We start from the raw sequence: 16910 nt of genomic DNA, 5'->3' as shown, positions 1-16910 counted from the left end.
TCCTTCTTGCCTAACATAATGAAGCTGTTGTCTGTGGATCATGGCGAGTCCAGTTTAAGATTCATCTGGAGCTGTATCATCTGTTACATATTTATTTGGCACCCTTTCTTCTGGGGTTTTTTTGTTGTTGTTGTTTGGTTGGTTAGTGGTTTTTTTGTTTGTTTGGTTTTTATTTTTGAGTGCTTGACTATGTCTCATAATCAGTGTACTTGTTAGAGCATTGTAGCAAATCACTGCAGTTTCTGCATAAAATCAGTACCTTGCCCAGTTTTTAAATTCATGGTGCCCAATCTTGGCAATAAAGGTTTGGACGCATTTCTCTTCCACCAGCAGAAATATCACTAACCCAGCCACTTGCCAGCCCTTGGGGTTTCTTTTGCCAAAAAACAACTATGGCCCTGAACTCCTAAGAACACAGTTACTGGATTTTTAATATAGGTTCTCTGAGTATTAAGTGTCCATGTTTTGGCTTCCTTTTTTAATTGTGAATTTAGAAACCATTATGGAGGATTAGATTGTGACTCCAATTTGTAAATAATTTAGGTTTTTACTTAAAAGAGCCTCTAAACCTTCAAACAAACATGGCTCAGATTTCCTTTTTTGATAGATTCCAAATCTTCTGTTTGTAGAGAAACTTTTAAAATCCATCAGGAAGAAACCATAGGGCAGGGAGAGTATTTTGGAGGATTCCATGAAAAAATATTTTGTGTTCTTCAGAAGCACTTGTGGAGTACCAGCTCAGCTAATAGTATTGCTGCAACAACTACCATCAGCATTCTGAAGAGTGTCTCAGAACTGCTGTTGAGCTGCTGGTTTGTTGGCTTTGTTTAGTCTGATACGTAGATCCAGAAGAATGGTGCCTAGGGTGCTGGGGAATAGAAGACTCTTCGGGATGCTGTGTGGAATAGAAAGCTCTTGTTTCCTGAGGTATAAAGTCAGTGTGGTTCAGCTGCTGATTGCACATCCAACTACAAGTAATGGCAGCAGTCTTTTCACCTTTTTTTCATTCAGTGGCACCCTTCTCTTTTTGCTATATGAATTGTACCCTGACCTCCACCCTCACCTGGGTTCAAATAGGCTAAGCTGGATGCAAGAAGCAGTAAGAATGCAGAAAGCAACATGAAAATAGTTCACCTTACTGGGTAGCTGTGTGAACTAGAGGAGTTGTGACCTGCCACATCCTGTTTTTTGCTGTCTGTACCAGTTCATTCAAAGCTTGTTCAGGTGTGTGTACGTCATACAATAGTTGAACACCCTTACTTCATCCTACAGCTCAAGTAGCAAAAAGTTTGATAAGTGCTCAGTCCTTGCTGTTGATGCTGAGGACACATAAGTACAGTTCAGTGCTAGGACTTAGGTTTTTTTAAATTGAATGGCTATATACAAACTATCTTTTACAGGCTGCAAATTCAAGCACTCAAGGTAGAAACTTGTAGAATTAATGCCACTTATGTAACTTCAATTCTGCATGTACATTATGACAATCTTTAATTACACAACGTTATACCACTAGTCCACAGGGGCTTAGTTTCATTTATTGGAAATTAAAGAAAATTTGCAGCTACTTGAGAAATAAAGTTCTTGAATGGCTGTCCAAATAGGAGTGTGAACAGATCGGCTTGTTTTTAAGTTGGAGCATGCTAGGTTTATTGAACAGGTGGTATAACTAATTCATAGAAGTTTGGAGAAAGGACATTGCATCAAGAATTCTTTGGATATTAAATGTGTTGGTGTATATAAATGGGCTTGAAATAAAACTGGATCATTGTTTGTTTGAACAGATTAATCCTCTCTAAATAATCTTCAGTGTTTATGCTGGTCTCATGTAATGACCAAGAAAGGGTCTTTGTTCCTTCTAATGCATAATTCGTTTTCTAGGGAGTGGTTTTTTTCCAGCTTCAGTTGAAGCATTAGATATTGGCCACAGCTAGAATAAGAAATTGGCCACAGCTAGAATAAGAAATACACAACATTACCTTTCTCAGGTGCCAACTTGGTGTGCTTTGTCCATGTCCTCAAGCTTGACATGGTCACTAAGCTTGGGTTCAGAAAGACTTTTTATTTTATTCCACAGATCAAATTGACAGGGACTTTTTATGCCTGTCTACACAAGCAAGTAATCTGGTGTCCTAGGAGTGAATCAGTAGGTTGGAGTAGTTAAGACTGAGGTCCCTCAGATTTCCTTTGTATTTGAATCGGAGGAACTTGCTTTAGGCCTAGATTTCATCTCATTCCCTGGGCTGAATATCCCCCCAACACGTGCAGCTCAAAGCTTTCTGAAGGGTAGAAGCGTTAGGTGTGTGCTGGATGACTCGCATGGGTGCAGCCCACACAGTGATTCAGAACCTGCTGTCTCTGTTAAGCACTGGACCACTGCTGGGGCAGAGCTTCTGGTTTCATTGTGTCAGAAAGGAATCTAGTTGTCGTGAACCAAAACTGCTTTGAGAACTGAACTGGCCTACGGTAAATGCCGACTGTTAGGATTTGCTTCAGATCCCCACTGCTGCTCTGAATCGGAGAGCTAACGTGGAAATGGGTTTTGTCCTCCTCTGTAATGTAGTTTGTAGTCCCATTTCCTAAGATGACGTGGAGAGTCTTATTTGATCTATTGCCAGGACTCTGCCAACATACTTGAACTCCTCTGTGTCTTTGTTCAGTACACAGTTAGACATAACAGCATACAGTTAAAATTAGGGAGTGTTAATAAAAGACCCTGAAAGTTCATGACAGGAGTTGGAAATTAATACGCAGTCTCCAGTATGGTGCAGAAATATCATGGGTCTTTCTAGAGCAGATACCTGACAGATGATTGTCTTGCCTTGATGACACATTGTCCTTTGTACAACATGTGGGTAGATAGTCGTAAACCAGAATTAGTGAGATACATCATACTTCTGGTGTATCAGTGTTAAAATATAAATAATAAATGTTTATTGTATCAAGTAAGCATTTTTAGCAAGAAATCTGAAAAGTGGTTGGGTTTTTTTTTTTTTAAAAAGACTCAATTGTAATTTCAATAACGTTTTACCTACTGATGATATTTTCATGTTTTGCTCTTTTTGAAGCTCACGTGGAAAATGAAGAACAGTATACACAAGCACTGGAGAAATTTGGAGGCAACTGTGTTTGCAGGGATGACCCAGATTTGGGAACAGCATTTCTAAAATTTTCTGTGTTTACAAAGGAATTAACTGCACTCTTCAAAAATTTGGTAAGAATTACTTAAGAAAAACATGTTGAAATTTTAAGACCATTGCAAAGACTGTATTTCTGAATTATAACAGCTCTTCACGTTGAAGACAATTTGTGTTTTAGCAGCCACTGTTCTTAAAAAATTCTCGGCTTAGGAAAATGTCTCATGCCCTAGCCTTTCCCCTTGAAAAACTCAAAACAGTCCAAAACCAAAACAAAACCAAAGCACCACAAAAATGAAAACAACCCAACAAAAATCCCTCTTCCAACAATTCTTACATCTATAAGCTTCCCACAATAAAGTAGTTATAACATTTTTATAAAATGTACATATCAGCATTAGAATTGTGAAACCAACAAAACTCAACTTGATTTACTCTGTGTTCATGTTGCTTCTTCTTTACTTTTTCACACTTTCCATTTGTATTTATAAAGGGAGATTTTAGTGTCCCTGGAAGAGGGGGTCTTCTGCTTCTCAGGAAGAGAGTCAGGAAAACAAAATCAAACATAATGCTGTAATGACAGTACTGTCCACTGGGGACCAGTCGTGTGACTGAAGCCGGTAAGGCTTAAAAGCACTCTTCAGGAAGCCAAATGGGATGGAGCCAAATGGAAGAGTGGGAGTTTTAATTATGAATGGAGAATTTTCAGCCTCAATTTCACATTAATCAGAGGGCACAAAAAGAGCAGATTCTGACTACATCCTACTAGCTTGAGCTTTCCCACGTCTAGTGAGTCCCAAATTTACTTGAAACCACAGAACTCTTAAACCAGGGGCTAGGAAGGGGAGATGACCCAGATTCCTACAAGCATTTAAAAGTCTGTGCCTGCTGAAATCAGTGGGATGGAGACACATCAAATGCTTTTGTGAGTCTAGACCAAATGTCTGTAGTTTGCAGCCAGCTGGTCATAATCAGTTCTTTGGGGAATGTTTCCAGCTAATGGGATTTAGGGCACTCCCATTCACTCCCTGATGCTGTCCTCTCCTTTTACCCAATTGTGATATTGATAAGAGAGAATCTAGCCCCAAATGTATTTATCAACAGTGAAAAGTATTTCATAGTGGTCATATTGATTTCAATATCTCAGAATGTACAAATATTATCTGGGATTACATATCAGAAGAGCATCCTTCTTGAGTGTGAGTCAGTCATTTATCCTGAGTCTCCCATACAGAGGCAGACTGCTCATATGGAAGGGGAAATAAAATGGGTCTTCTAATTGATAGCTTCTGTTGACTAAAACCCTCTCTCTATCATATATTAATTGCAATATAGTAACTTCATTAGGCAAATGGATCTGGGAAATGTCATGTTTAGGTGGTTTTAAAAAGCCATCTACTAAAAGCTGCACCCCCTCCCCAGAAAAACCTTTTAATGTATCAGATTTCAAGACGACTTTTAAAAGCTAAAAAATGTTGTAGTTTTACAAAAATCTTAGCTATTTGTTCTCTTAAAAATAGTAATTACTATCTTTGCAAAATGTTTCTGACAAGAATAACATTTCTTCCACAAACTGGAAAGGAAAATAAAAACAAAATAAATATCTATAGGAAGTGGGATGTATGCCTTTATTACCTTTTCTTATACATGTAAGCATTTTGTGTGTCTTCTCCAAGGAATATTTCTACATGTTTTTGCTGTGTACTGCTTTTTCACTAGCAACTATATATTTTTTTTTTTGCTTCAGTTTGTATGAGAAGAGGATATGTCATGAGATAGTAGCTAAGTCTTTAGTTTTTCTCAGTTTGTGATTCTCCTTTTCTCTATTTTTGAAGCGAATAATAATTTTGCATAGACATGAATATTTTTATTTTTTTTTAACATTGCAATAGTATAGACACCTTCTCTCTAATACTGTCTGGTGAAGGACATGTCTCTGTAAGGTTTTGCTCTTTCCTAGTATGTTTCATATTGTTGAGGTTTGAAGTTTTTTGTTTTCTCCTGACTAGCAAAGGAAAGCTGCAGAAATAGAGGAACCTATTGGTCCTTGAATTTGGTGTCTTTCTAGGAAAATAGTTTCCTCCAGAAAAAAAAAAATATAAAAAAAGATGTAAGCTTCATCACTGTGTGAAAATACCATATTTAGAAACAAGAATTCTAGAATTATAAGATAATTATAAAGTTATAATTTTATAGTAGTTTAATTTTATTATAGTTTTGTGTAACTTTGCCTATTAGAAGTTAACACCACTAGAATAAATTGTTGGTAACTGGTCACTTTGAAAATCTGTTCAAAAGTTCACTGATGGAGGTCTAGTTTTCTAAGAGGTTATAAGGATATTGACTAGTGTAAAAAGTCCTATACAGTAGACTATACTTGGAAATAGTTTGGGGTGCTATGTTTTTATAGTCACAGCCACATGTGAAACAAGCTCCATGCATTCCCACAGTGTGGTGAAGTATCCAACTCTGAATGCTTTAAGAACATTGGCAGTAAAAACATCCCTCTCCTCTGGTGTTTCCTTGTAGCACCCAACACCTTTTGGTTGTAAATAGTTTCATTAAAATATAGCCAGGGCCGTACAACTTGCTGCTGTTAAAAAAAAACAAAACCAAAACATTCTGAAAGGTACTCTTTTTGAATAGATCTATCCCTGGAGTTTCATAGGGCACTGAATTTCCACTGAAGATTTAGCTGAAATGAGTGGGGAATGTGCAAGGAAGTGAGAGGACATGTTCAGACTGGAGCAGATGCCAAAGCTATTAACACTGGCAAAGCTTTAGGGCTACTGTCAAGTTTTGCTTTGTCACATATTTTACATTTGTTTCTAGAATCTGATGTGTTCTGTCAGCTCTTGGCCTGGGTGGCATTTAGAGCTGTAGCTCTAAAGTGCTTCTGCAAAAAAGATTTTCCTTAAACTTGTCTTTAGTAAGGTAAAGGAAAGCCATTACAAAGTTGTTCTACTTTAATGGGGGTTTTAGGTTCGTGTTTTCTCTAATATTTTTAAAGGTTTCCCAAAAGAATTTGATGTTTTCATGGACTTATCAAGACATCATTGTATTCAAATATTTCATTAACAGCTAAAGGTTTTTTTTTTGTTGGAATTCAATTATTCAACTGTAAACTATTCACGTTTAAAGTTCAAGTCTTGTTGTTTTTAATATATGTTTTGCTACACTTCTTTTATATGTGCACTTTCAAATAGTGCATAAAACTCAAAAAAAACCCCAAACTTTGAGGAATATATTCAAATTGATTTGTAAAACACATCTTCAAGAGAAGAAATAAATTTACTTTATACTGTAATTATTGCATATCAGGTCCTTGTAACTACTCGCTTTAGCCTTTCTAATACATTGTTTGCATTGTCTGGATCAGTTTACGATACACTGTGCATTTTTTTTCTTGCCATCACTCTAATATCAAGCTACAAATTTTTCTTCAACTTCTGGACTAGAAATGTTTCTAAGAAGATTGAGCGATCAGGATGTCTTTTTTGGTGATGAACTAGCAGAAAATTCTAGAGACCTTTTCAGAGGTAACACAATACATTTTGTGGCATGTACAGTATTGCTTCTTGATGGTAACCTCGGTGCTAATTCCTGATGGAATGGTAGCACCCACAGTTCCCAGGTGGGCTAGGTCTGTATGGCATTTGCTTATGGTGTTAATTAGTCTGTATTCCTAATAAATTCAGTGCAAGTGAGAAAGGTGTGAGTCTTAATACGAAAAATGTTAGGACAAGGAAAGGCTCATGGCAACGTGTTTGCACTTTAAATAACTTTCCTTTAAATCCTATTCTTAGATTGCTAGACCAAGAAGAAATAACATCTGTAGTTGCCTGTCATCTTTGTCAGCAGTCCTTGAAAAGGGATTTGATCTGTGAAGATGAAGTAGCTATTTAACAAATTCCATTTTTTTTCTATTTGTTGTTCTTCTACATACTCTTGTCCTTTCTTTTGCATTTATTTAGATTTAAAGCTGATGAAACATGCTGCATTGAGAGGACTGGAATCCGATATTTGCACTCTGTGGAAGGTAGCTGGGAGGAAGAGATTCCATGTAGGAAGTTTTTCTATTAATAATCCTTGGATTTTTAGCCAGGAGAAATGGAAGAACAGTGATAATATTTTTCTGACTGTATGTTCCCGTTTTACTTCTTTTTTTTAAATGTAAGAAGGGAGATTTTCTTAAAAGTAAAAGATAAAAAAACTGAAGGAAGTACCTTTTCTGTATTATATAATGAACTGACCAAATTTATGCCCAGAATTTTCTTTCCAGGGTAATAGTTCAGACTAAGGTTTAAAAAAAAAACCACAACTTGGTGCCTGAACCTTCACAAGTATATTTTGTTTAGAAGGACTTAACTAAGATAAGTGCATAAAAAAAGCTACAAATACACATATTTGTGGTTGGAGTATTATATGTGAAACGTAATGATTTAAGTTGTGGTGTTTCTGTTTTTCACTGGTATGCTTGAAGAAAGATTGACTTTATGGTAAGAGGAAAAAGATAGGAGTACAGTTTGATTTATGCTTGTAAAGATATAAACCAAGATGTAATAATTCCTCCTTAGTGGCATGGGTTCAGCTCCACCTGGAATCTTATCTTTATTTCTTTGCCAAAAAGATATTGATCCAACTGGAAGAAATTCAGAGGACAGTAACAAAAAATTATCAGGGATTGAATAGGTTGATTTATGAAGAAAGCTTAGAAGAATTGGAATGTATGGTTTGCCTCACAGATAACTGTGATTGTAAAGAGGAAAATAATAAATTGCATATAAATGGGATCTCACTGTGAAAATAATAGATGAAGTGTCCCAGAGAAAGTGATAGAAGCTTACTACTTAGGTGTTTTAACCTAGGCTAGAAAATGTGCAATTGGGAATTCCCCTCCACTGGCAAGGAAGATGGGCTAGAATAACCTCAAGGCTCTTTCTGCCTTTGCTTTAAAAGTCTTCATTTTATGCTTTTAAGAATACTTTAAAAAATGTATTTCCTGTCATTTTGCACTTGCACTTCCTAATAGAGAAGTTCCCAGCCTGTAGTTCATGTATTGGTGGTGGTGTAGGGGCTGTTTCCAAGTAGTACGTGGTAACAACATTCAATATCTTGTGCGAAGGCATTTTTCTGGGGAGCAGAGCCATCAGCTGCACATGGGCACTTAGTGGTGTTCAGCTTCTGCTTCACTGGAGTCACTTGTCCTGTGGCATACGTGGGCCGCGGGTGATGTCCCACCTCAGCCACCCACCCGGTGGGATGCAGTCTGTGCTATGGGACATACCACTGCGCTGCAGGCAGGGCAGGGGGTGAGGACAGCGAAAAGGCAGTGTTGTGTCCTTGTGTGCAAGAGGGAGACATGGTGCAAAGATCAAAGTTTGTGCTACAAGTCTTTACATTACGTGATTTTCTGAAGTCTTGGGGTTAGATGCTAAAAGCTCCAAGTTCAGACAAACAAACAGCATCTTGTCTATAGCAGATGTCCTAATTTCCACTTGCTTCCTGCTGTGTTGATTGGTATTGCCCTACTAAAGCTCACACAACTGGGAAAACTTTTGGAAAGTATTTAGTCCAGTAGTACTTGCCATAAAAAAATGAAAATAAATTAAAGAATGATTTGTCAGCAGGCAGTACAACTGTCACTTGCGCACACCCGAGTTCATTGGTGGCTGAGAAGCCCCCATTCAAGTACGTGGATTTGCATCTGTAATTTAGTAATGGCAGTAGGAGTCATATCATACATTGTTCAACTGTCTGAATTTTAGTTCAAATTGAAAATGTTTTAAGGTCTGCTCTGTTCATCTGCATGTTAAGAAAAGCGTTTAACTTCTGAAGTAGTGAAAAGGCTTTATTTGGCTTGGATTTAGAAAGCAAAACCTGTTGAAGTACTGCAGACAGCAGTATCCAAAGCTGTTCTGGAAAAGACTCATTAAAGTAATCAGGAGGGCTGGCAAATGAAGAACTTCGGTGTTCAACCATGGGCTCTTAAACTACTTGAAAATTGTCTTTCCCCTTTGCAAATGTTGGCTTGCCTGTTGCCTCTACCATCACTTCTGGCAGCTACATGTTTGTTTATTTTTACATTCTCCCTCCTGACATTTATTCTTCTCCTCTGAGCCTTCTCCAACTTAGGAAGCTTTAATTTATTACCCTGTTTCTGTCATCTTATCTTGTTGGAAGCTGTCAGAGGAAAACTGAGTCTGCCAAAGCAGCAGTTTGGGAAGTGGAAACCAGGTCAACATTTTTTTTTTCTTTCTTTTTTTTTAAAACACGTGGAACTTGCTAGTGTTCCTCTGACACAGGATGACTTTAATTATGACACCTTTGTGCATATTTCTTTTTAAAGAATATTTTAAAAGATAAAATAATCAAAATGTAGAGGCAGTTGTATACATTTTAGCTCCCTGAACACACACAGAATAGGAGCTGCAGCATATTAATGCTTCTCCGCGTGCCAAAAATGGGTCTATAATTTTAAATAGTTCAGCTGAAGCTTCTCAAGAAAGAGGAGAAAAATGTAAGATCTTTTTCTGTATATTGCTTGTAGATTTATAAATATGAGCAAGTATGATTCATCTAACTAGGTTAATAATCACGAGTTCATGTATTATGTATGTTTATATTTCTTGCAAATAAAATAGGAGCATAGAGAGTACAATAGACTGATAGTAATATGCAGGTGATAGCACACAGAGGAATTAATTTGAATAGACAAACATTCTCCAAACTTTTTAAAAGAATGTTGGTGTTTTTCTCCTATTCTTTTTTAGAAGTTGCATTGGACTTTGGGCCCCATGACTTGAAATTCTAGGAAACATCCAGAACTGTTTTAGAGGCTTGATTGATGTTTACCTGAATATGTCTGGGATAATACTTGAGGATCTGACATTTTTTTCTTTTCTGACTTAAGGAAAAAACAGTTTTCTTGAGTCTGCTGTTGAGAAGTGCTTTATTCTTGCTTTGTGCCTATTTATCTGGATTTGAAGAATAATCAAACAGAGGTTATGAAAGTATTTATCTTTAGGTTAGAGATTGGACTGCATCATACTAATAAAACAGAGTAACAAAGTAGAAAACTTTGCGTAGCATGATATCTTAGATGACACCTCTTCTGCGTCTCCACCTGGATAGCCATTCTGTGCGTGTCCATAGGTCTATGCGTTCCATCTGTCTTCTTCTAGAAGTTCTTCTTCTAGAAGAACCTAAGTTTTGTGTGATTTAAACCTTTTCACTTATCTCCTGTATCTACAAGATACAGTATTATTAACTTTTAGCATAGTTATATTGATATGCAGATATTGTAGTACTGCTGAGAACTTACGAGGTGGATGATTTCCAGCACTGCCAGCTAAGCATGTGTAGATGTTGCTCTTTCAGTTTTTATAGGGATTATTTTTAAAAAAACAACACAGTTGAAATTTAACTTGGTAATTCTAAAGGGCTGTGGTTGAATCCTGCAGTTTTTTGGGGGGGAGGAAAAGTAGGGTAGAGGAGGGGAAATTTGATTTATAGTAAGAGTTTAAAAGGCCAGATTTTCTGTATTTCTTCAACCTTCCCATGCAGAGGAACTCTGTTAAACCTTTAAAATTGATGCGTGTTCACTTTCTCTTTGATTGCTGGCTGAAATTTCAAGCAAATACAGTAAGAAGGAAGAAGGATGGGGATTTGGGGGCTTTGTTTTAATAGCAGCTGTTTAGTACCACTGGAGATGGGACCTCTGAGTCTGTTCTAGTGAGGCCACCAAGTAACTATACGGTAACAATGTTTTGTATTTTTACATTCTGGGGAGGCTGAAGCATCACAATTGGATCTATTTTTTTCTTGAAGTTCCTGATGGTGTCCTTTCTTCTCTGAATGGCTTACACTAAAAGGGACTTTGATGTTCTTGACAGTGTTCATCAAGAAACAGAAGCGTTTGTTGCTACATGATGGGGCCAGTCTTCTTTAATGTCTTTATCAATGATCTGGATGAGGGGATTGAGTGCACCCTCAGTAAGTTTGCAGGCGACACCAAGTTGTGTGGGAGTGTTGATCTGCTGGAGGGTAGGAAGGCTCTGCAGAAGGACCTGGACAGGCTGGATTGATGGGCCAAGGCCAACTGTATGAGGTTCAACGAGGTTCAGTGTCGGGTCCTGCACTTGGGTCCCAACAACCCCAGGCAATGCTACAAGCTTGGGGCAGAGCAGCTGGAAAGCTGCCTGGTGGAAAAGGACCTGGGTGTGCTGATTGACAACTGGCTGAACATGAGCCAGCAGTGTGCCCAGGTGGCCAGGAAGGCCAACAGCATCCTGGCTTGTCTCAGGAATAGTGTGGCTAGCAGGAGTAGGGAAGAGATCATCCCCCTGTACTTGGCACTGGTGAGGCCACACCTTGAGTACTGGGTTCAGTTTTGGGCCCCTCAGTACAGGAAGGACATTGAGGTGCTGGAGTGTGTCTAAAGAAGGGCAACGGAATTGGTGAAGGGTCTAGAGAACAAGTCTTATGAGGAGTGGCTGAGGGAACTGGGGTTGTTTAGCCTGGAGAAGAGGAGGCTGAGGGGAGACCTTATTGCTCTCTACAGCCACCTGAAAGGAGGTTGTGGTGAGGTGGGTGCTGGTCTCTTCTCCCAAGTAACAAGTGATAGGACAAGAGGAAATGGCCTCAAGTTGCATCAGGGGAGGTTTAGTTTGGATATTAGGAAAAAAATTGTTCACCAAAAGAGTGGTCAGGCATTGGAACAGGCAGCCCAGAGAGGTGGTGGAGTCACAATCCCTGGAGGTGTTTAAAAAGCATGTAGACGTGGCACTTCAGGACATGGTTTAGTAGACATGGTGGTGTTGGGTTGATGGTTGGATTTGATTATCTTAGAGATCTTTTCCAACCTTAAGATTCTATGATTCTGTGATGGAAACTTCTTTCTGTACTTTGAACACCTGAAATCCATCTTCAGATACACATTTCTGTGCTTCTTGGAAAAAAAAAAAAATCACATTTTAAAATAACAACTAACAATAACATCAAAGAAACAAACCCATCCAAAGCCAACCTTCACCAAACTACTGCAAAAGTTATTCTGAGTTTTTTCCATTGTGTGGTTCTAAAATGATCTGATTTTTACTCTTCAGTGCAATCCATTTGAATTGTTACAGTTTAAGCTCTGTGCCTAGACATCATGGCCCATACCTTGAACATTTTCCCTGAATCATAAAGGATTGGACATGAAGTCTGTCTTTTCCTGGTGTATGCTGCTTACTGTCTTATTCCTACTATCTTTCTTCAGTCTTTTTCCTTATCAAAGTATTATTGTACAGATACTTATTATCTTACTGTTGTCTTCATTTGAAATTATTTTTTTCTTTTTGAATTGTTTACTCTTGAATTATTTGCATACCCAAGACCTCATAAAATCCTTATTTCAATGTTTGTATGAGATAAATAAGGCAGATGTATTATTTTTTTTAAAAATACATGGAAAATATTTGAACAGGGGCTTTTTTACAGGCCAGCATTCTTTGTCTTTATAACTTCTGTCAGAGTAAGATGCCATGTACGTGAGAATAGCAGATGTTTTTTATGGAATAGGTCTGAAGAGACTGGAAAGTAAACAAGATTAATTTAGAATATACTGATGAACTTAGAATATGTAAGTGCTGAAAAATTGTATGATTATTTTCGTATAATTTAAACAGTGAAATCAGGCAACATAAAAATTAGTGGTCTTACTTTGCAGTCACTGTTGGATAAGATATTTATCATCCACAATATTTCTGCAGGTTTCCTGCTGGCTTGGGTTATAGTGTTTCCAGAGTAAGTTTAATTAACTCATGTTGCTTCCATCTTTGATTACTGGCTGTACCGATAAACATCTTCATAAAGCAGGGTTAGGAAAATAACATATATGATGTTCTTATGAAACTTTCTGAAATGTGTGAATTGAGAGAGTATATGCTCTGCATTAAAACATATTTAATGTTTTGATGTAATTTTGTTACAGATTCAGAATATGAACAACATAATCACTTTTCCATTGGACAGTTTGCTGAAGGGAGATCTGAAAGGAGTAAAAGGGGTACGTTTTTCTTCTTACTTATATATAAAATTATTGTTGGTACAATAAATACATTTAGCTAGTGTATTAATCTTATTTGATGGAAGGTGTGGGATACTAAATTAACTTACTAGCTTAATAAACAAGAGAAATATTTTTTTTATGAACTGAATTATCCCTCTGTGGTTTCACATACAACATGCTCTTGACTTCGTATACAAAACAACATTTGAGAAGCTTTAAAAGCAGCCCTGAGCTACAGAAGCTAAGCAGAGAAAGAGGTGAAAGAATTATTAATTTAAAGATATTTACTTAGTTGAGGGAGTGAGTAGTACTTTAAATAAAAGGTTTATTATTAATATATTTATCTAGCATTCTCAATTTACCTGGAACTATATACATTTTTAAGAAAGATGCATTAGACTGCATAAGCATAGGATTTTTCTTAACAAAGCTGAAATCTATTTGTGCCCTGAGGATATTTCCTATTTGAAATAATAACAACTTAGGACTCAAATAATGATACGTTTATAATAAATTTTAAAGCCTATAGCCAGCAAACATATTTGGCTTACACTTCGTTTACTACTGAGCAAACAGGAAGCAACTGGCAGCTATTGTTCTAGGACACTGAAGGAAGAAGAAAAAATGTACATATACTAAAAATGGTCCCTGTATATTACTGGAGGATGAAGAGATTATTTAGTAAGATAGGCTTGTTATGTTTGTGCGGCTTGCTTATTACATTTCACTCTTTTCGTTCTTATCTTTTTCTATGTCAGAATAAATACATTTGATACAATTCAATGTTGCCCCATGCTCCTGTCTTAAGAAAATAATCAAATGCTGCTTTAATTAATTTCATGATTGTTGAAATAACTAGCTGACATGTAGGAATTAGTTCCTAGTCTGTAGTTCCAAAGTTTTTCCAGTGTCTGCCAGTTTACAGTAATTTTTTGTAGTTGGCTGATCTCTTGAACTCCAGCAGAATTTCAACTGCTGCATTTTTAGACATCAGTGAAATAATTTTGCAATGTGTTAAGATCATTTTATCCAAATTGTCTTCTTCAGAGGGGAAAAAATAAAGGAATTTGGAACATAAGTAATTAAAAATTCTTACAGAATTAGTTATGTCAAGCTGTATGATCTATACTGTTCCCATTAAGTCAGTAGGAAATTGTTCTTTAACTTTAGTGGGATGAATCAAGTCTTTAGCTAAGGTAATACTACAGCCTTAGATAGGCGCTTCTTTCCAGTGGAGCCAGAGATGGAATGATGAGAAAATTGCTGATTTGATTAATTTCACGGTGTACCTTTGGGGTAACACGTGGTTATACCTTTTAAGGAGTAAAATGGAGCTGTAAAAAGCCTCCTAGAGATGCTTTTAAAAACATGAGTGCATTAATTCTGTGTACAAGATTGTTTTTCCTACGTGCAAGATTGCTTTTACACAATCCTTAGGTGAACTATTCAAGAAAGAGAGGAGTCCCGTATTCTAGTAGTTGCTGCAAATGGCCAACGTGTGTCTTCATCATTAGATCCACAGTATTTTTCACGTAAATGACTAACTGTATTTTTTTTCTTGACAGGACCTGAAAAAACCCTTTGATAAAGCTTGGAAGGACTATGAAACAAAAGTGTATGTATCTTTTAAACTTTTATTTAAAAAGGAAATATAACTGAAGTCTATGAAGGTCATTATTCAATGTTAAGGTCCCAGCCAGAAGTCCTAGCTGGGAAGTTGAGCTGGTTTTTTTTTTTTCTCTCTTTTTTCTTAAAACCTGGAGCTATGTGAAAATACAAGTGCATAGACACAATCATTTCAGATTCTGTAACATACAACTTATTTAATGAGTAAATTGTCTTGTGTGTGTTCGTGTGCCGTGACAGTTAGTGTCTGTGGTAGACCTCTTGGATTGATGAAGTTCCAAGTAATGAACATAATCTCCTAGTGCATGTTTTTCCACTGCACGTTCTTCCACTTCAATTGAGAAAGTTTTCCTTTAATTGGGAAAGAAATTTTAAATTTTTAATAGTATCCATATTACTACCCTGTAATGTACTACATGTGAAAGTTCACTTCCTTTTCTGCCTTCCTCTATTTTGGACAACACTACTCTATAAAAGGAAGAGTTAGCCACCCTAACTACCAAAAGTGCAGGAACATAATTGTACTTGATATCCTTTTAGCGTTTGTTGTTGTTGTTTTTTCCCTTGTCCTCATCAGACATTATTGACTATAATTAGCTAGTTTCTTAGTCAGAAGAGCACAGAATAAATTATTTGCTTTATGCCTGAGTGCTTTCAAGTGTCGTAACAAAAAATATCAAGAATATGCAAGTCAAGATTTAGTTCTGGATTTGTTAGCCTAAAACCTTTGCATGTTAGGAGACTGTGCCCAATGCTGAGGTCTCTAGGAAGACCTTATTTGATACTGAGCCTTCGGCACTTACCAACAAGGTGGCAAGGCTGGTGAGGTGTGAACTTGTTTGCTGTTACCAAAACTGCCCATGATTCCAGATGAATCCAGTAACCTTAGTAAACCACATTTAATTAGTGTGGTTTATTTAAAGATATGGATGTTTTCTGCATTTCATGCCAAGGTTGGATGCTCTCACCAGGTGTCTTGTATATGAATACCTATATGAGTCTCGTCAGCTGTGTCTCATGTTGTGTGTTTAGCCTAACTTACTATAAGCCATTTGTTTGAAAGTGCCTGAGGCACAGTATAAACAGCTATAAAATTAGTTTTCATAACAGAATTTTATATCCTGCTTAATTAATCAAATGAGTCAACAAAGCTCAGCACCTAAAATGAAACATAATTCATTCTGGCACCTTGTAAATCTTCAAGTGGTTTAGTGCCCTACATCAGGAATAGTTGTTTCCTGGGTTGACCAAGTCAATTGTATCAGCGCAGTCTCTAAATTAGAATTTCATAATGAATGTTACTCTTTATTCCAATATTACCTGAGTTGTCACAATTGGTTGAGTTTCATATCACATATCCAGCACCTTTGATCTTCTGAGATTGAATGTGCACGTATCAGACCAGTTTTGATGATACAGGTCCAGAAGAATCACATGTGATGAGACTGTTTAACATAAATAGCTTGCAGATCCCCAACTACCTAGACTGGCCGAGAATCTAGCACCATTTTTTCTCTTTTTTTAATAGCACAAAGGTGTAAGGATACTGTCCTGTTGGCCCATCTGAAGTTGTGTGCAAACAGCTTCAGAAATTATTCCTGTATGTGGTTTGCTCATGAAAGCAACAAGTTTAGCAAGTTAGCTAAATCGCATTATTCCTTTTGTGAATATCAATGAAAACTGTCTAATTACTGCTTTCCAGGCTCAATTTCTGAGGAGGACCTGAATGGCTTTGGTTTCTGAAACTGCCTAGCTATAGCTGGATTTTCATAACAAGACATTCTGAAATGTTAAGATAAACCTCCAGTCTGACAGTCTGAATCCTTGGAAGGTTGTGATGGCTCCGGTGTTTCGTGTTCTTAATACCAGTGAACAGTCTCATTTGGTGCCATGCCAGTTATCAGCTGTTGAAGTAATTAAGATTTCTAACCATTGCCCATGGCAGTAGCTGATCTCTGAGGATGGGCCGTAAAGAACAGTCCTGTAGTTTAGTCTACTGTTGTCTACCTGTGCTTGAATGCTGGATCTGAAAGCTTGTTTGTTTATGTATAACTTACTCGTAGTGGCATCCCACTAAGTTTACGTGCAAAATTTAA

At 37.1% G+C, this 16910-nt stretch overlaps 1 protein-coding gene across 3 annotated transcripts in view; it reads left to right on the top strand.

The window, feature by feature from the left end:
* The window catches only part of ASAP2 (ArfGAP with SH3 domain, ankyrin repeat and PH domain 2), a 92884-nt gene that overhangs the window by 23889 nt on the left and 52085 nt on the right, over nt 1-16910 (top strand). For all 3 annotated transcript variants that reach the window (XM_075750648.1, XM_075750649.1, XM_075750647.1), the window contains exons 3-5: nt 3066-3211; nt 13111-13185; nt 14754-14803. In XM_075750648.1, coding sequence (XP_075606763.1) covers nt 3066-3211; nt 13111-13185; nt 14754-14803 — 271 coding nt within the window. The remainder of the gene's footprint in view (nt 1-3065; nt 3212-13110; nt 13186-14753; nt 14804-16910) is intronic.

This window comes from Balearica regulorum, chromosome 3 (assembly GCF_011004875.1).
Source record: "Balearica regulorum gibbericeps isolate bBalReg1 chromosome 3, bBalReg1.pri, whole genome shotgun sequence".
NCBI lineage: Eukaryota > Metazoa > Chordata > Aves > Gruiformes > Gruidae > Balearica > Balearica regulorum.
Note: the sequence above shows the minus strand (reverse complement) of the source record. Positions and strands in the feature narration are given on the sequence as shown.